The following is a 17,730-nucleotide window of genomic DNA, read 5'->3' as shown; positions in this document are numbered from 1 at the left end:
GTTGTAGCCTTCATTTATAATCCTAAACTCATTTTTCTTCTTGATGTACCATCAACATGGCTTTTCAAATAGGATACAAGGTTCTTTGGCATTTTTTTAGAAAAATTTGGAAATTAAGTTGTTTTCTTGCTGGCAATTATTATACAATTTATAATAAAAGGGTTTTTAACATTTGAATTGATTAAGTTCATTTCATAGAGTTAGATTGGGAGAGCAATTGAATTTTGCATTAAAAATTTTTTTAAACCTTCAATTAGAATATTGGGCTGTAATTTGTAAAAATTAATACTTTTAAGGATCAGGAATGGGTCCCCAAATTCCCCCCCCCCCCCCAAAAAAAAAAAAACAACATTTTTTTAAATTCTGGCCTATTTTCTCTTTAATTATTCAAGTCCCTGTGTATGCCCTTTTTTCAAAATAAAAAGTAATTGTTCTTTTACCAGCTGATGCACTTCCACTGTCGTCGCAAGTCCGTACTAGAGATAGAGTTCCAGGGAGAGGAGGGCACAGGGCTTGGACCCACTCTGGAGTTCTACGCTCTGGTGGCTGCAGAGCTGCAGAAGTCCTCCATCGGCATGTGGATCTGTGATGATGAGTTCCATGATGAACTCGAGAGAGAGGTACTTAGTGGCAATAGATTGATAAAGAAATGATCCCTTGTTTTAATTTGAAATAAAATTGCTAAAGTAAAAGTTTTAAATTTCTTTTCAGTATGTTTTAAACCTTTGTTGTACATAAAATATAGTTCAACGTTTTGAACACTGGGTTTTTGTATTTTGAAAAAATTCTGTATTGTCAACCACTTTTTAAATAGTTTTCTCTTTGTTAATTGTTAAGTTATTCATGACAGAAAAAAACATTGAAACTATGAAGAATTAGTTTCAATTGTTTTACACATGAAGAAAAAATGTTTTTACATTTTGAACTGAGATTAATTTTGGCCTCGATGGTAATTAAATTTTCATATCACAAGTTAAACAGCTCAGTTTTGAAATAAAATAAAATTAATTATTCATTTCTTCATCAGGTTGATATAGGTGAGGGCATCAAGCCTCCAGGGTTCTACATCCAGCGGTCAGGTGGCCTGTTCCCAGCACCCTGGCCCCAAGACTGCGCGGACCTAGAGCGCATAGAGAAGCTCTACCACTTCCTAGGCAGCATGCTGGCCAAGTGCATCCAGGACAGCCGCCTCATAGACCTGCCCCTGTCCACACCCTTCCTCAAGCTGATGTGCATGGGGGAGGTTGGGCACAACATCACACAGCAGTTCAGTCTGTCACTGTCCAAGTCTTCCACCACTGGGAGTAACATGACCGAGTCCATCACCAGCGAAGGGAGCGAGATATTTCTAGGTAGGTTTAAAATAAATAACACCAAGTACTTGTTCCACATCTACACAGAAAAGGACTCAAGATAGTTTCAATAAGCTTTAGGCCTAAAATTAACTAACACCAAGTACTGGTTCTACCCAGAAAAAGGACTTGCAGAGGTGCAAATTTTTCCGCAAATCAGGTTTTCCCAGGGGTCATTTTTTAGATTCTGGTTAATTCGTGAAAAAATGGGGAATGGGACAGGACTGATTCTGCGAACGTTTTTCATTAGTGGCCAAAAATACTGCTTCCCACGAAAGCTCTCCGCATATTACACTGGTAATGCCTAAGCATTATTGTAAGTGTAGTGATGTGGTTGGCTGTCGTTCCCCAATCTTCCAATTAAAATCGATCTTTTAAAAGGTTTTTGGTATTTCTTTGTTGGTTTGTTTGGCAATGGCTTGTTTGTGAAGGGAAAATTAAAATTACTGAAAGAACAAACGAATCTCACAAAATCTTGGAGATTCACACATGTGTGAAAAGCAAATTTAAATGGGAATTGTTAGAAATAACAGTGGATATAAATCAGAAAGCAATACCACTTTCTGAATGGGTACGGAAGATCAACTGTCTTGGTAAGGCAAAGCGTATTCCAGCATCCATGTGAACAAGTCTTGAACTACTGATCCCTTGGTAAAGTTTTGTTAGTTGAACACTGTGACAGTGTTTACCAAATTTCAAAGGTAAACTTATTGAGCTCAAACAAAAGATTGCTGTCATCGTTTACAGGGATCGGATCACATATTGTTGTTGATCACTGTTTACCTTGCATAATAATTAATAAAAGGTTAAATGTGAAGTTAAACAGGGTTTCATAAATTAATCTTGTTATGAAGTTTAAGGTGTTTATTGAAATGTCTGTTTTAAGGTTTGTCATTGCATTATGCACGTGATTCGCATAGTCAAAATCAGTCAACAAAATTTTCCTCCCCTTGGACTTCACCTCAATCACACCCCTGACTAGAGAGAATGTTTCACCTCAATCACACCCCTGACTAGAGAGAATGTTTCACCTCAATCACACTGATTAGAGAGAATGTTTCACCTCAATCACACCCCTGACTAGAGAGAATGTTTCACCTCAATCACACCACTGACTAGAGAGAATGTTTCACCTCAATCACACCCCTGACTAGAGAGAATGTTTCACCTCAATCACACCCCTGACTAGAGAGAATGTTTCACCTCAATCACACCCCTGACTAGAGAGAATGTTTCACCTCAATCACATCCCTGACTAGAGAGAATGTTTCACCTCAATCACACCCCTGACTAGAGAGAATGTTTCACCTCAATCACACCCTTGACTAGAGAGAATGTTTCACCTCAATCACACCCCTGACTAGCGAGAATGTTTCAATAAGCCTTTGGCATTCGATGCTATCAAGGTTAAATAAGTTGAAACTGTGTTCAAAGGAGACGACTGCGAGAAAGAGCTCATCCTTGATCCTCCCAAGCAGCGTGCACCGGTGGCAGTTCCGTGGTACGAGGGGATACTTTCAGAGGAAGATCTTGATATTATTGACCCTCACAGGTCAGTGTTTTTCTTTTAACAATTTGGGAATGGGGCCAGGTTCCTTTGGATTTGGAAAAAATGCGTTGCTCTGACTAAAATTGGGAAATAAGTTGTTGTTTTTCTCTGGCTGACAAATTCTAATAATATCTTTGATGAGTTCGTAAATTGCTCTGGTTGGTTAAAAATCATGGCCGCAAGGTGACGGGGCATTTTTCTTTATATGACTTTAGTAAAACCTTTATAACACTAGAAATCACATTTATAGTCCAACTTTCATGAAACTTGGTCAGGTTTTTTCTCATGATTTATTAGATGATTCGAAAATGGTTCCAGTTTATTGAAAAACATGGCCGCCAGGGTGCGGGGCTTTTTTTCTTATATGGCTTAAGTTTTTTGTTTACTCTCTGTAAAAGTCACATTTATAGTCCAGTCTTTATTGAACTTGGTCAAAACATTTTTTGTAACGATATCTTGGATCAGTTCGAAAATGGCAGTTCGAAAATGTATTCAGTCTATTGAAAAGCATGGCCGCCCAGGTGCGGGGCATTTTTCCTTATATGGCTATAACAATTTTAAAGTCACATGTATAGTTCATCTTTATGAAACTTGGTCAGAACATTTGTTCTTGCACTATATTGAGCTGCACAGAACAGTTCAGTTTCTTTTTATCTCAGGTGAGCGACATTGGGTCTTTTAGGCCCTCTTGTTTAATTGGAAATCTTCAATTGGCAAGTTTTAGGGTCCATTTGGGGAAATATATTTACCTTTTTCTATTGGGAATGGTTCCCTCTACCGGACACAAATGAGAATGAAAAACACACTGCAGGTCGAGCTTCTTGAAGCAGCTACGGGAGTTGGCAGCTAAGAAGCAGAAGATCATGAGCGATAAGACAATGTCGGAAGATAAGAAGAACATTCAGCTGCAGAAACTTGCAGTGCCCAATCCCACAATTCCCTCTGCTGGGGTGTTCTTAGAGGATCTAGGGTGAGTGGAGAGATATCGTCTTTCCATTTAATGTGTGCTCTTCAACCCTTTACCTCTCATATATCCACTGTTACACATTTGCAGTCTCTTAGAATGAAATTAAATGTCAGAACTTTCTTAATAGGATCTAGTGTCAAAGGCTTCATGATGAATAGCAAACAGCATTCTACCTGAACAAACTGTTAGTTACTCCCAGGCTGCTCTAGTTTTTCGCTCTTTGCATATAGCTAATGTTACTTTGCTGCTGAGCAGAAAGCATGAAAGTAAGTTTGTATTCAAATTACTTTTGATTAAAATCCTTTTCTTAAATGCAGTCTTACATGCAGATGCTGTTGGATCCAATAGCAAACATCCATTTAGCCTTATATTCTCAAATCTAAATCAACTGAACCCTTTTGCAGGCTTACATTCCAGTTCAATCCTTCCTCCAAAAAGTATGGATTCACTGCCATCGACTTGAAACCTGATGGGGAAGATGAGGTATGGTTTTATCTTATGCGACTTGCCTGCGTGTGTCCGTATAAAAAACATGTAACAATTAAGTGTGTCTTGAAAAAAAGACAATAAATGAGCCAAATGTTTACAGTTAACTAATGGGGATAAAGTCTCCTTATAGTGACAGTAAGTCCCCATGCCATTTTTTTTAAATTATTAATTGATGATCAATGGAGATATGAATTTAATTCAAGATACACAGTTTTTGAAAGAAAAAAGTTTTCCTATCACATTGTTAGCCTTTTGCTCTTTGTTTGACGTGAATAATAATGGTGCTATGTTTATGGTATGTATTGAGACAACATTTAGTAAAAAAAGTTATAATCCCCAACTTGGATATGAGCTTCTGGGAAAACAGGGTTTATTGTATTTGCATGAAGTGTCAATCCAGATTAGCCTTTGCAGTCCACACAGGCTTATGAGGGACGACACTTTATGCTTTAATATTATTTTTTTGTTTTTATGAAAAAAAAAATGGCAGAAAAACCTGTTTAGGTGGAAAGTGTCGTCCCGAATTAGCATTTGCAGACTGCACAGGCTAATCTGGGACAACACTTGAAGCTCCCACATTAAACCCCATTTCCCAAGATTTGACTCATTTGATATATTGACCTTTGTTCCCTTGTTTCTTGACAGGATGTGACCTTGTCCAATGTGGAGGAGTACACAGACCTGGTGTACGACCTCTATCTCAACACGGGCATACGCAGACAGATGGAGGCTTTCAGAGGTCGGTACCTTGGTACTCTGTTGCAACTGGGTTTGGTTCACATTTGGGCCCAAATGTCTCAAATTATTAATAATGTTTAGCTGGATTGAGTCGCTTATTTCTTTTTAGCGAGGCTGTTTTCGGAGAAAACCCAAGCTATTGTCATAGCCAGCTCGTCTGACGTCCACCGTAGGCGTCATGCTAAAACCTTAACATTGGCTCTAAAATCAAAGTGCTTCCACCTACAACTTTGAAACTTCATATGTAGATGCACCTTGATGAGTTTACATGCCACACCCATTTTTGGGTCACTAGGTCAAAGGTCAAGATCACTGTGACCTCTTATATCAAACTTTAACAAAGGCTCTAAAATCAAAGTGCTCCCTCCTACAACTTTGAAACTTCATATGTAGTTGCACATTGATGAGTTCTACATGCCACACCCATTTTTGGGTCACTAGGTCAAAGGTCAAGGTCACTGTGACCTCTAATATAAAGCTTTAACAAAAAACCTTAACATTGCCTCTAAAATCAAAGTGCTTCCTCCTACAACTTTGAAACTTCATATGTAGATGCACCTTGATGCGTTCTACACGCCACACCCATTTTGGGTCACTAGGTCCAAGGTCAAGGTCACTGTGATCTCTAAAAAAATATTTAAAAAAATTCTGACAAGCTTTCACAGCCGAGCGTGGCACCCGTTATGCAGTGCTCTTGTTTATTATTTATTTCTATTGCTTTTTACAGATTGATTGTGTTGTAGAAACTTGTATTCATGTTTTGGATTGAACTTACAATTTTCATTTCAAGCTTTTATAATTTTGCTATGAACAAATTTATAACATGCGAAAAAGAAAAAAGAGCTTGAGCTATTCCTGTAAATGTAGGCTTAAGGGTATTTGATTTATGAGAGCCTGTGCCTAGGGTCATCATATGAAGATATAACAACTAGCTCAGTGACAACCAATGTGTATGTTCAGTATGTTTATAAAATAACGGACGTGTGAAAAATGCTTAAACAATTATTAAAACTCGGTAAAATAAAAAAAGCTTATTTATAATCTAGAACCATATACTCTCAATGTTCCTGAATATTGGTCAAAACATTTGTTCTTATTCAGCTGAGTTCATTATATCAATATTAACTTGTATTGTTCAGAAGTAAATTTTAGCTAATTTGGATCTCAGGTGTGCCCCATAAGGCACATGGCCCTCTTGTTGCTAAAACATCTGTCACTGTCTGTGAATCCATGTGTGTACATGTGTGTTCAGTTGTATGTGTATATTTCCAGCTGGTTTCAACTGTGTGTTCCCCATGGAGAAGCTGCACTCATTCTCCCCCATGGAGCTGGCCAGGATCCTGTGTGGAGAGCAGGCCCCCAACTGGACCAGAGAGGACATCCTCAACTATACTGAACCCAAGCTGGGATACACCAAGGAAAGGTACGCAATCAACAGAGGCATTGGCATTTTAAAAGAATTTTTACTGTAATGTTGTGGTAGATGTATTGAACACATGTTTGTGTCATGCAGACAAGTGTTATGCAATTTCTAAAATGCTTTTCTTTGTTTAAAGGGATAAATTAGTAATTTTTGCAAACAATAACTTTCACTGTATCAATCCATGAATAATTAAAGTCAAAATAATCAATAATTTTACTGTTCTACTGTTACCTTTTTTTGAACGTCATTATTCCAGCAATATTCCAGGCAAACTCTGCCATTTATATATAGGATGAAAAAGCATTTAAAAAAAAAGAAAATCTATTGTTTTTTGGTAGATTATTTACTTTTTAATGAAATGAAATCCCTACTGCTTTAACCTCTCTCTAAAAACTGTCAACACTACTGGCCTCCCTCTTTCAGCATGGTATTCAAGCGGCTGGTGAATGTGCTGGTGGGTCTGACGGCTGATGAGCGGAAGGCTTTTCTGCAGTTCACCACTGGCTGTACATCCCTACCCCCAGGGGGCCTCGCAAACCTCCACCCTCGCCTCACCGTGGTCCGCAAGGTGGACGGGGATGACAAGAGTTTCCCATCAGTCAACACCTGCGTACACTACCTGAAACTGCCTGAGTACTCGTCAGAGGAGATACTGAGAGAACGGTTGCTGTCAGCGACAAAAGAGAAAGGATTCCACTTGAATTAACGACTGTTTTGTCTTAGGTTAAAGTGAACATAGGTTCCACAAGATACTGTCAGTTTGTAAACGCTTAAAATGGAAGGACTTTTTTGCTATAAGACAGCATTTAATATTGATGTGATAAAAATAATGATTACGATGAGGTTCTCCACTTCTATTGATCACTGTGTTATCTCAAGTTAAGGTGAACATAAGATTATTAGTTTCTATATGCTGGACATGGAAGGACTTATTTGCTAAAAGACAGTATTAATGAAGAAGTGATAACAATAATGATTATTTTGAGGTATGTCCTAATACAGTTTTGAGGAGTTCTTTGTCGAGTAGAATATGTCTTCTTAGACGATGGTACAATGTAGTTAGCATATTTTGTGATGGTGTTTAGTTAATTAAAAGGAAAGCCTCAAAACAAGAATTTGTGATACTGTATTGTTGTTGTGCTTTTTTTCTATAAAAGTTGTATATTTAATAATGTGTGCATTTAGTTAAATAATTATTGCAAATGGTGTATCATGTTTAATACTTAAGCGTGATATTAAAATGTTTTATTTAAAATGCATAAAATATGTGATGTTAATATTATCATGGTTTAAATATTAAACCAGTGGTAATTGTCTAGGTTAGACAAAGAATACTGAACTATCACTGGAAACCCAATATTTGGACTGTTAAATGTTTCTTTTTAAATCACCACTTAGCGTTTTTGTGAGTTTTGTGCAATAAATGTAACTTTGTCCATGTAGATTGCTGTAGGAACTTTTATTCATTTATATGTTGAAATTTTCTTGCAGTTTAATAATAAAATATCATTTTTAGTTAAAACTGCTTCTTCTACTTGTGTACATTACATTCAGTTTACCAACTGGCTTCATTATTTATATATTTGTAATCACTGGGTTACAACACATTTTTTCAATGAGGTAAAAAAGATGTGAAGTTGTTTAATTTTGAAAATACTAACTTTATTAACATATAATTAAATGTCTAAACAACTTTTTTTATTCAACTATTTTAGTAAACCGTTAATAAACTTACCATGGTGAATCAAATGTTTTTATGTTGAATTTAAAAAAAACCTAATGTCTTGGAAATCATGAATATGTACTTATTTTTATCCCACTTTTATCTCACCTGAGCACAATGCGCTAGTGGTGAGCTTTTGTTATCGTTTTTTGTCTGTTTGGCATGGTGTGGTGTCAACATTTGCTTTGTTAACACTCTAGAGGCCACATTTATTGTTCTATCTTCATGAAACTTGGTATGAACATTTGTTCTAATGATATCTTTGGCTGCACAGACCAGATCAGTTCCTTTGTATCTCAGGTGAGTGACTTTGGGCATTGCAGGCCCTCTTGTTCAGTAATGTTTACCAGTTTTCAACCAAAGGTTTGAGAAGAAACGCTTATCTTATTACACTTTATTTAGTGTTCTTGTTTTGTCAGTAATGGTTACGGAAAATAGCTGAATGCTTAGTAAATAAATGAATTTTTATGCATAATCAGAGTCAACAAATGTACCAACAGTGTTCAAAACTAAGTACCTTTTAATAACTTAGTAACTCAAGTGTTTTTCTTATCCTATTATGGCTCAGTATATTAATTTTATATGGTATAATATATACTTGATCTTCATTCAGTATATATACAAGTTATTGCTCTCAGTTTTAGTGTACTTAAAAGCATATGTATTTATATATTTTATGTTTAACACAGTTTAGGCAGAAAACACTAATTGCTTTAAACATATTTAACATGTTTTTTTTCTCTTCAAATTCCATCTCTTCAAGTTTGGAAGGCTTCTGCAACATTGTTTCTGATTTTTGTACATTTTTTGTATGTTTGTAAATATAAGCCCAATGTTTGATTTAGGATTTTTCTGCCTTTGTGAATTTACATTTGGCAATGGATTAAACGGTGGAAATTGAAGTGTCCTTTTAATTTTGCTTAATTCACCCCCCAGAAACGAAGTTTGTGCACATGAGGCATTTTGGAGTCTCTTTGTCTGCATACAATGTTTTTGTACATATTGTTCACATGATTCAGTTGAAACAAAAATGTTATTGCATTGAAATGTTTATGTCCTAGAAACAATTTTCACACACATCCACTTGTATTGCTAAGTTACAGGTATGTTCCATCGACCTTGCCCCTGTGCATAGCTGTTCTATAAAATGGTGTCAATTTATGGAGCAAACTACTTTTACATTTAGCTATTAAAGTTTAAACTTTATTTGTCCAAACCATCATAAGTGTAGATGCATGTATGCAAGACAACATTTCACCCAGTGATCCCGTTTTAATTCATTTGAACACAAAGTGTTCAAGGAAAGCTTTTGTGGTCAGCTTATATATGCAGTCGTGCATTGTGTTTGTTGCAATATCAACTTAAAGCTTGCTACAACTCTAGAGGCCAAACTTTCAACCAATCATGATGAAATCGGATCAAAATTTTTATTTCAAGTATATTCAAGCCTAGCTCGAATTTCGATCAAGTGGGGTGGTGCAAAACCTATGTCGTGTGGATTCAAAGAGAAACTTTTGTAAGAGCGAAAAATAAAATAAGCATACAAACAAAATGGTCATGATTATTACAGATAATTTTATATGCGCTAACAAGCATTCGAGAATCGGCATCCACAGGCGGATTTGTGCCGTTCATAGTGTAAATCAGATTTTATTATTCCCCGCCATAGGCGGAGGGATATTGTTTTGGCATTGTCCGTTTTTCCGTCCGTCCGTCTGGAGCCATATCTTGGAAGAGCTTTTGCGGATTTCATTGAAACATGGTATGAGTATATATATATCTATGGATAAGAGGATGATGCACGCCAAATATCATTGTACACCATCTGTTAATTACAGAGTTATGGCCATTTGTATCTTCAAAAAATGTTTTCTGGATGTGTCAAATTTAACACTTTTGTGTCCAAAAGCATATTGGCGGGGAATATCAATTCAACGAATTTGCTTGTTTACATGTCATCGCCAAGTCTTGACGACTATTTTATGAACTGACCATCTGTGGCTTTCCTGAGGAAAACATTCAATTTTGAGCAAAGAAGGTCAAATTTGTCCCAGCTGCCCGGGTATTCGCAATAGAAACTAGTTTGATCCAATAAACCTGGGTAAACTCAAAAATATTGTTTGAAAGTCTGTGCAAGATTTATTCGAGTGGAAAAACGGGCTCGAAATATTGCTTGTTTATAGGCCGACTGTGACTAAACGGCTGGACAGCATTCGTTGAAGCAAATTTTTTGTGAAAGGTTGTCCAATTGTCCGTTAGAGGACAGAGGGATGCTTTGGATTCAAGTTGGGTTTTTTTGCGGCCCGCAAAGACAGGTCTATGATAAATTCTAGTTAATGACCTTGTTGTGATTCCAATATCAGAGGGTGGGTTTTTTTCATGGCTCTTTGTCAATTTTTTTCTCTCATAAAACACGATAATATATATTTATTTGAATATATTGGGCTCCTGGGCCCATATACTATCCATGGTACGTTACTTCCACCTATGATTATCTTAAACCTTGATGTCTGTGAATTAAGCCGACTTTTTAAGTGTTTGAAATTAACAAATTCACAGGTAGCAAATACAGAAAACGAAAATGCTTTAAAACTCTAAATGTTTTATTATGCTCCCCCAAAAAAATTTGGGCGGAGCATAAAGTCGCCGCTTCGTCCGTCCGTCCATCCGTGTGTCCGTCCGTGCACAATTTTTTGTCCGGGCTATTTCTGAGCAACTAATGACCGAAATTCAATGAAACTTTATGGGAAGCTTCACTACCAAGAGATGTGCATATTATCAGCGGGTTCTGGTCGGATGATTTTTCACAGAGTTATGGCCCTTTGAAATTTTCCATTAACTGTACATATAGTTCAATTCTTGTCCGGGCTATTTCTCAGCAACTAATGACCGGAATTCAATGAAACTTTATGGGAAGCTTCACTACCAAGAGGAGATGTGCATATGATCAGCGGGTTCTGGTCGGATGATTTTTCACAGAGTTATGGCCCTTTGAAATCTTCCATTAACTGTACATATAGTGCAATTCTTGTCCGGGCTATTCCTCAGCAACTAATGACCGGAATTCAATGAAACGTTATGTGAAGCTTCACTACCAAGAGATGTGTATTATCAGCGGGTTCTGGTCGGATGATTTTTCACAGAGTTATGGCCCTTTGAAATTTCTATAAAAAAAATTATTGTCCCCCAACTACTGTGCCCTCAAGACATTTCCTTTTATCTGAATATATAATGCAATATTGTGACACAAAAAAACTTTGGGGAGCATCACCCGTCTCCGACGGTTTCTTGTTTCAATTATTCAAGAGCACTGTTTGGCACAATTATAGTAGTCTCGCTGCTGCGTATGATACAAACTTTAAACCGCGATTTTCGTGTCCTAGATTGTGAACCGCATTTTATTTATGATTTAACAGATGATTTCATCACATCTGAGGGCAGATAGCCGAGTGGTATAGTGATACCATGTTAACGTAGGCATGTCTTTGTATAACAAAAAGTAGAAGAAATTAAAGGCGTTGTCAGTGGCCCTTTTATTCGATATCCAAACAATATTTTTTGTCATTTTTTAATTTTCTTACACAGACAATGTATATTGGGACTTACGGAGTTTCTTAAAACCAATACTCTATTTAAATGTTAATTTATGAAACGATTCGCAAAAAGCAGGAGTTAAAAACCGCGAGGACTTTACACCTTTCAATACGTTTTCCTTTTCTTAATATATTTATACAGCTTAACAAATGTTTTGACGGATGTTCCATTTTTGAGGTCCTTATCATTTTTCAGATTGACGAAAAAGTCATTGCAGAATATAAGTTGTGTTCTATTGAACAAACTGTATCCGTAAATGCAATGAACTAGTAGAAAGTCCAAACGCTGCATGCGATATAGTGTGACGGTTTATTGAATGTTCAATAGAGCGGCATGCCCATTTAAATAAAGTTGAACAAAACACGCTGTACCTCATCAAATTACAATCTCTCAGCAGGGTTGTCGTTCTATGCTCACACATACAGTTAATGTAATGTAATCGTCATGTAAGATATTTATTAAATAATACCAATATTTCAAGATAAAGCGATATCTCGTTTGTATGCTTTGTGCTGACGGAACTATAAACACAACAGCGTACAATTCAGTACTAAGGATGTTAAATTTAGACTGATAATATACTTGATCGAGAACTTATCATGGCCATTAAAAGTTTAAATGATTGTGTAAGGAAATTCCTGTTCTGTTCGGTGTTCTGTTTGACGCAATGTGTCAGTGCAGATATAAAGAACGTCTTCACGGCTGCTGTATACGAGCATAACTTGTACCTACCACCAGTGACGCCACTTCCGCTGCCGCGCGAACGGGCACTCGAAATCATGATGACAAACGTCCATGTCTATCAGGAGCAGACGAAAATTGCTGCATTGAAGGTAAGTTCGCACATTAACAAATTTATTATTTGGCTTTAAATGTTCATGTGTATATCGAATGTCCTCTATTCGAATTTGCAAGATTGTAGACTAGAGGATATCCTATATTCGATATATATATTACACAGGCTTATTTCTGTCTCTATACTGGTGTTTCCAAGTATTGTTTCTACCCAAAACAGGAATTTGCTGATATTTCTATAGGGTAAAGCCTGTCGATTTACTAAAGCATGAAAACATATGGGCCGTACTCTGTGAAAAGGGGGTTTAATGCATGTGCGTAATGTGTCGTCCCAGATTAGCCTGTCCAGTCTGCACATTCAAATCAGGGACAACACGTTCCGCTTATATGGTATTTTTCGTTTAAAGAAAGTCTCTTCTTAGCACAAATCAATTTTAGGCGGAAAGTGTCGTACCTGATTAGCCTGTGCGGGCTGCACTGGCTAATCTGGGACGACACTTCACGCGCATGCATTAAACCCCCTTTTCACATAGCACGGCTCATATATATTTTAAATAAACAAACAGTTTAATAAATAAATACCACCACCAACAACAAAACACACATAATTAATTTAACGGTACAATTGTGTTGGGTTTTTTTTCAGCATGAATCACACATGAGTTTAATAAATTGCACATACAACTTTTGTCTTCGTTAATTATTGTTGACAGAAGGTTCGGTTAGTAATTACGAAATCGTGTCAAAAAAACGGTTTGAAAAGCAGCGAATCAAAGCAATAAAAGTATTTGTTTCTTTTGTTTGTTTTCCAGGGTGCAAATATCATAGTGTTTCCAGAGGACGGAGTTTATGGCATGGTTCTGAGAACTCGGGCGCTACTTTTCCCGTTCATGGAATATATCCCGGAACCAGAACTCGGTTGGAATCCGTGTCAGCATCCTGACTTGTACCCGGAGACGGAAATTCAGTTTGCACTTAGCTGTATGGCGCGGTATAATAACATTTACGTTGTCGCGAATATAGGTGACAAACAACCATGTAACGTTTCCATTGACCCGAGTTGTCCGCACACCGGTTACTACCAGTACAATACTGATGTCGCGTATGATACAAGGGGAACCCTCGTTGCGAAGTATCATAAATACAATTTATTTTATGAGTTTCAGTTCGACAAGCCTTCAAAGCCAGACATAAGCGTATTTAGCACGCCTTTCGGACGGTTTGGTTTATTCACTTGTTTTGATATTCTGTTCGAACACCCACCGATAGATCTTATATGTAGCCACAACATTTCCAATATCGCCTTTCCCACCGCGTGGATGGATGCTGGTCCTTTCTTCACTTCCGTTCAGTTCCATTCAGCGTTCGCGTTAGGGCTTGGTATAAACTTTCTAGCCGCTAACATCCACCACCCGTCGCGTCGTTTCCATGGCAGCGGTATCTACACGCCACAAGGAGCGGCCGGATACTACTACAACACCAGTAACGACAGTGGCGGGCAGCTGATTGTTCGGGAGATTCCGGTCGTTGACCAGCCCAGACTGAAGGCGTGCCGTGGTTTGAACAGTTCACAGCCTTTCCTTACCGATCACATTCACACAACGGACGAAGCAGTTCAACACGACGACGAGAAATTACAGCAAAGAAGCATAACTGATGCCGATTCCGAAACTGAATCGTTATATTATGATAAGGCGAGTATTAATGATGCTATCGATGGGGTAAATACAATTCCAGAGGAGAAAGGAATCAGACCATATCAACATAAAGCTGAAATACACTTAAACGCTGGAGTTGCATCAGATGCATCGCCGTTAAAAATAAATTTTACACAAACACATACAGCTGCTGACAACTATGAAAGTACTGATGCCGCTGAAAAGGCCAACAGTTCTGAAACTGAAGCACAATTCGTTGACCTTGACTCAACAACTGACTCAGTTCGGTTTCCAAACAATACTAATTCCGTTATCAGCTTAAATGGAACTGACATTTTATTGCGACATGAACTTCACAATGATATGTTTCAATACGATTTGTTCTACGATCGTTTCAACTTAGTTCCACTCAGACTGGAAGGCAGTAAAACTTCAGTGTGTCATACTGACCTTTGTTGTCACATATCGTACAGTTTAGGACGCATACACGGACCTGGAGTGGAGAACCAAACACAAACATCAAATGAATTCCAGACAGCATGTAAACATTCAACATATCATTTTAATACAACAGAAGATAGTGAAGAGGTAGATGTTGCTATTTCGAATAGTGTAAACAAACGGGAAGCATATGAAGACGAGTTCTATGCCCTTGGAGCCTTTGATGGCCTTCATGTTTACGAAGGCAGGTACTACATTCAGGTCTGTACCGTAATTCGATGTCGTAAATAACTGAATGTTGTAAACTGCAGTGACAGAATGGGGGAAGAATTCAGTGTGCGGTTTAGTCATTTCGAGGTGATCGGAAACTTTTCTTCTTCGTATCTATATCCTGAGATATTACTACAAGGCGATCAGGATTTTATGTTGACAGAATATCCCAGCAGATGGTCTTTTTCAGATGGTCACTTGATCGTAAATGAACCATTCCCCTCGCCATTGGCAGTGGCGACACTATTCGGACGAGATTATGACTGGGATTAGAGTGAATGAATCCTTTAATTAAGATGCACTTTTAAAGAAGTTGAACGGTATAAAACAAGCTACTTGTATCTATAATTAAAAAGTTTATTTAAATTTAATGCTGATGATTATAGTGTGAGGCTAAATTATGTTATTTTCCTATTTCTGGCTTAAACAATTGTTTACGAGCATGTAAGACGTTCAAATTGATTCATCAAAAGAACATGCACAGAAGATGATACTGTTTAATGCATTTAAGAGTGTAACACAAGCAGATGCGTTGCAGGTTACAAGTGCTTAAAAATATATCAAATTGATTCTTAAGAAGCAGTTAATTTTGCATTACATGTATTTTCATTCTCATTTTCATAGCAAAAAAGCACACATATTTTTAAGATTATTAACATACTTTCTAAAATCTTAATAACGCTTGTGACGGAATCCTTATGCAATGCTGTATTATTTATTTGAACTCTACGTGCTCCTCAAAAACATAAAAGACAATGATATTCCGTTTCAACAACGATTAGGTTAAATTATTATCACATTCGTTCTGTTTACAGCTTCATAGCAGTTTCGACTACGGAGAATGAATTGAAGGTTTGAATAGTGATACTTCTTTCGAATACGTGTCATTTGTTTGAATATCAGGATATACTTCACATGCCAAATTGTGATTCAATATAGATACATTCATTATCCAATAAAATGTTAACAGCGATTTAATATATCTTTGTATTCGCACGGCACTAACATTCATAAACGGACCACAGGCAGTCCCGGATTGCCGTTAGACAGAGTAGGCAACTACCTAAGGGCTCCGCGACTTTAAGGGGCTCCAGGGAATCATGGTGAAAGTATTTTGTATTTACTTAACCAAATCTCGTGATTTGACAAAGCCAATTATTTTATATCAATGTTATGTTTCGGGGGCTGAGACTGCATTAGAATTCAACACAGTGATTTTTCGCTGTGTGTCATTCCCCTGACGAATGCCCCTCTCCACCTAAAAGCAGTACGCGTGATTGCCCATAAGCCACGGTGCTTAATCCGGCACCAATCACAGTTATTGTCCCCTACCGGTTTCACCGGAGGGGACTTATGGTTTGCGCTCCGTCTGTCAGTCAGTCAGTCAGTCAGTCAGTCTGTCAGTCTTTCTGTCACACTTTTCTGGATCCTGCGATAACTTGAAAAGTTCTTCATATTTTTTCATGAAACTTAAAACATGGATAGATGGCAACATGGACATAATGCACGTCATTTCATTTTGTTCCTACGTCAATATTCTGGTTGCTATGGCAACAACAAAAAATCTGACAATAATTGAAATTTCTGACAATGGTGGAGCCGGTAGGGGACATATATTGCTTGGCAATAGTCTTGTTATAAGTATTATTATATACCTTTGGCCAGGAAGACGTTGGATTCGTGCATACCTATTATCCAGTATTTGAGAGTTGTCTCTTTACAAATGACAAAAAAGGAAACGTCCTAGTTCGCCAAAGAGTGCTACTTAAAACGTCATGTGCTAAAACCTCTTTTATAAATATACATAATATCATGTGTAATTGATTTTACTTCTTTAAGATCTTATACACTCGATTTCAGTCGCGTATACAAGTACATTTTGTACATTTATCACAAGCGAATCAAACAAAAACAGCGATCTTATCGCTATGGGTAGCTGCTGACCGAGTGATGAAGAAGCTACTGTAGCCGTTTATTGAGTCAACGCCTTACATTTACGTTAAAGAGTAACCAACGTAACCGACGCATGAAAGGCGTCTTTGCAATGCCGGTCCTTATAATTGTCATTTTCATGTACACAGCATTGTTTAATTAAAACAAAATCATAAATAGAACCCGTTATAGAGTTTGGTAAAGATATTGAAATCAGTGTGTTATGAAAGTTTGTATCCATCAAAACTTCTCAATAAAGATGCCTTAATTAGTTTCCTGACAGTTTTTGGGATTCTATGCGGCTGTGTTCAGGTCGAAAACATGTTCGAAGGATGTAAGTTGCATTTTAGTAATCTCACTGTATACGTAAATGGCACGGGCGTTGTTTCCATTAGTTCATGTAGTCTGCGCCCTAATGTTTTTAAAAGGAAATACATTTTAAATAACTAAATTGCACCATAATAAGAGATGGATAAGAAAATAATGTGTGGCATTAACATACCACTCATTAAGGTATTTAAATGGCCTTTTCAATGGAATGGAACCCGCATGATGCTGATGTTCGTTGAAGCCGCCGTGGGGCAATGGAAATGTACGGCTTAGGTTTGTTATGTCGGTCTAAGATAGGTTATATGCGCAACATGCATTGCTTCAAAACGCAGTGCTTACGCGGTGATACGCTGACGACAAAATATACGCTGTCTTTTCCCGCCGTGGTTTATCACACCGATGGAGAATCTAAATGAGCATGAACCCTTCGGCAAATATGGTAAGATTTTGAAAATGAAGATTTTTTAAT

The 17,730-nt window shown here is 37.4% G+C and overlaps 2 protein-coding genes across 4 annotated transcripts in view; both read left to right on the top strand.

Moving 5' to 3' along the window:
• The window catches only part of LOC127869319 (E3 ubiquitin-protein ligase HECTD1-like), an 85,694-nt gene extending 76,551 nt beyond the window's left edge, over window positions 1-9,143 (top strand). For all 3 annotated transcript variants that reach the window (XM_052411774.1, XM_052411775.1, XM_052411773.1), the window contains exons 38-45: window positions 444-620; window positions 1,028-1,352; window positions 2,787-2,904; window positions 3,713-3,871; window positions 4,273-4,351; window positions 5,003-5,096; window positions 6,368-6,518; window positions 6,942-9,143. In XM_052411774.1, the coding sequence (XP_052267734.1) occupies window positions 444-620; window positions 1,028-1,352; window positions 2,787-2,904; window positions 3,713-3,871; window positions 4,273-4,351; window positions 5,003-5,096; window positions 6,368-6,518; window positions 6,942-7,224 (1,386 nt within the window). In that variant the 3' untranslated portion in view covers window positions 7,225-9,143. The remainder of the gene's footprint in view (window positions 1-443; window positions 621-1,027; window positions 1,353-2,786; window positions 2,905-3,712; window positions 3,872-4,272; window positions 4,352-5,002; window positions 5,097-6,367; window positions 6,519-6,941) is intronic.
• A 3,074-nt stretch (window positions 9,144-12,217) lies between these two features.
• On the top strand, window positions 12,218-15,977 carry LOC127869324 (pantetheinase-like). The gene is made up of 2 exons (XM_052411789.1): window positions 12,218-12,668; window positions 13,443-15,977. Exons 1-2 carry the CDS (start codon window positions 12,435-12,437, stop codon window positions 15,018-15,020), a joined length of 1,812 nt encoding a protein of 603 aa, XP_052267749.1. The 5' UTR covers window positions 12,218-12,434; the 3' UTR covers window positions 15,021-15,977.
• Window positions 15,978-17,730: the final 1,753 nt, after the last annotated feature.

The sequence above is a fragment of the Dreissena polymorpha genome, chromosome 2, assembly GCF_020536995.1.
Source record: "Dreissena polymorpha isolate Duluth1 chromosome 2, UMN_Dpol_1.0, whole genome shotgun sequence".
Lineage (NCBI taxonomy): Eukaryota > Metazoa > Mollusca > Bivalvia > Myida > Dreissenidae > Dreissena > Dreissena polymorpha.
Note: the sequence above shows the minus strand (reverse complement) of the source record. Positions and strands in the feature narration are given on the sequence as shown.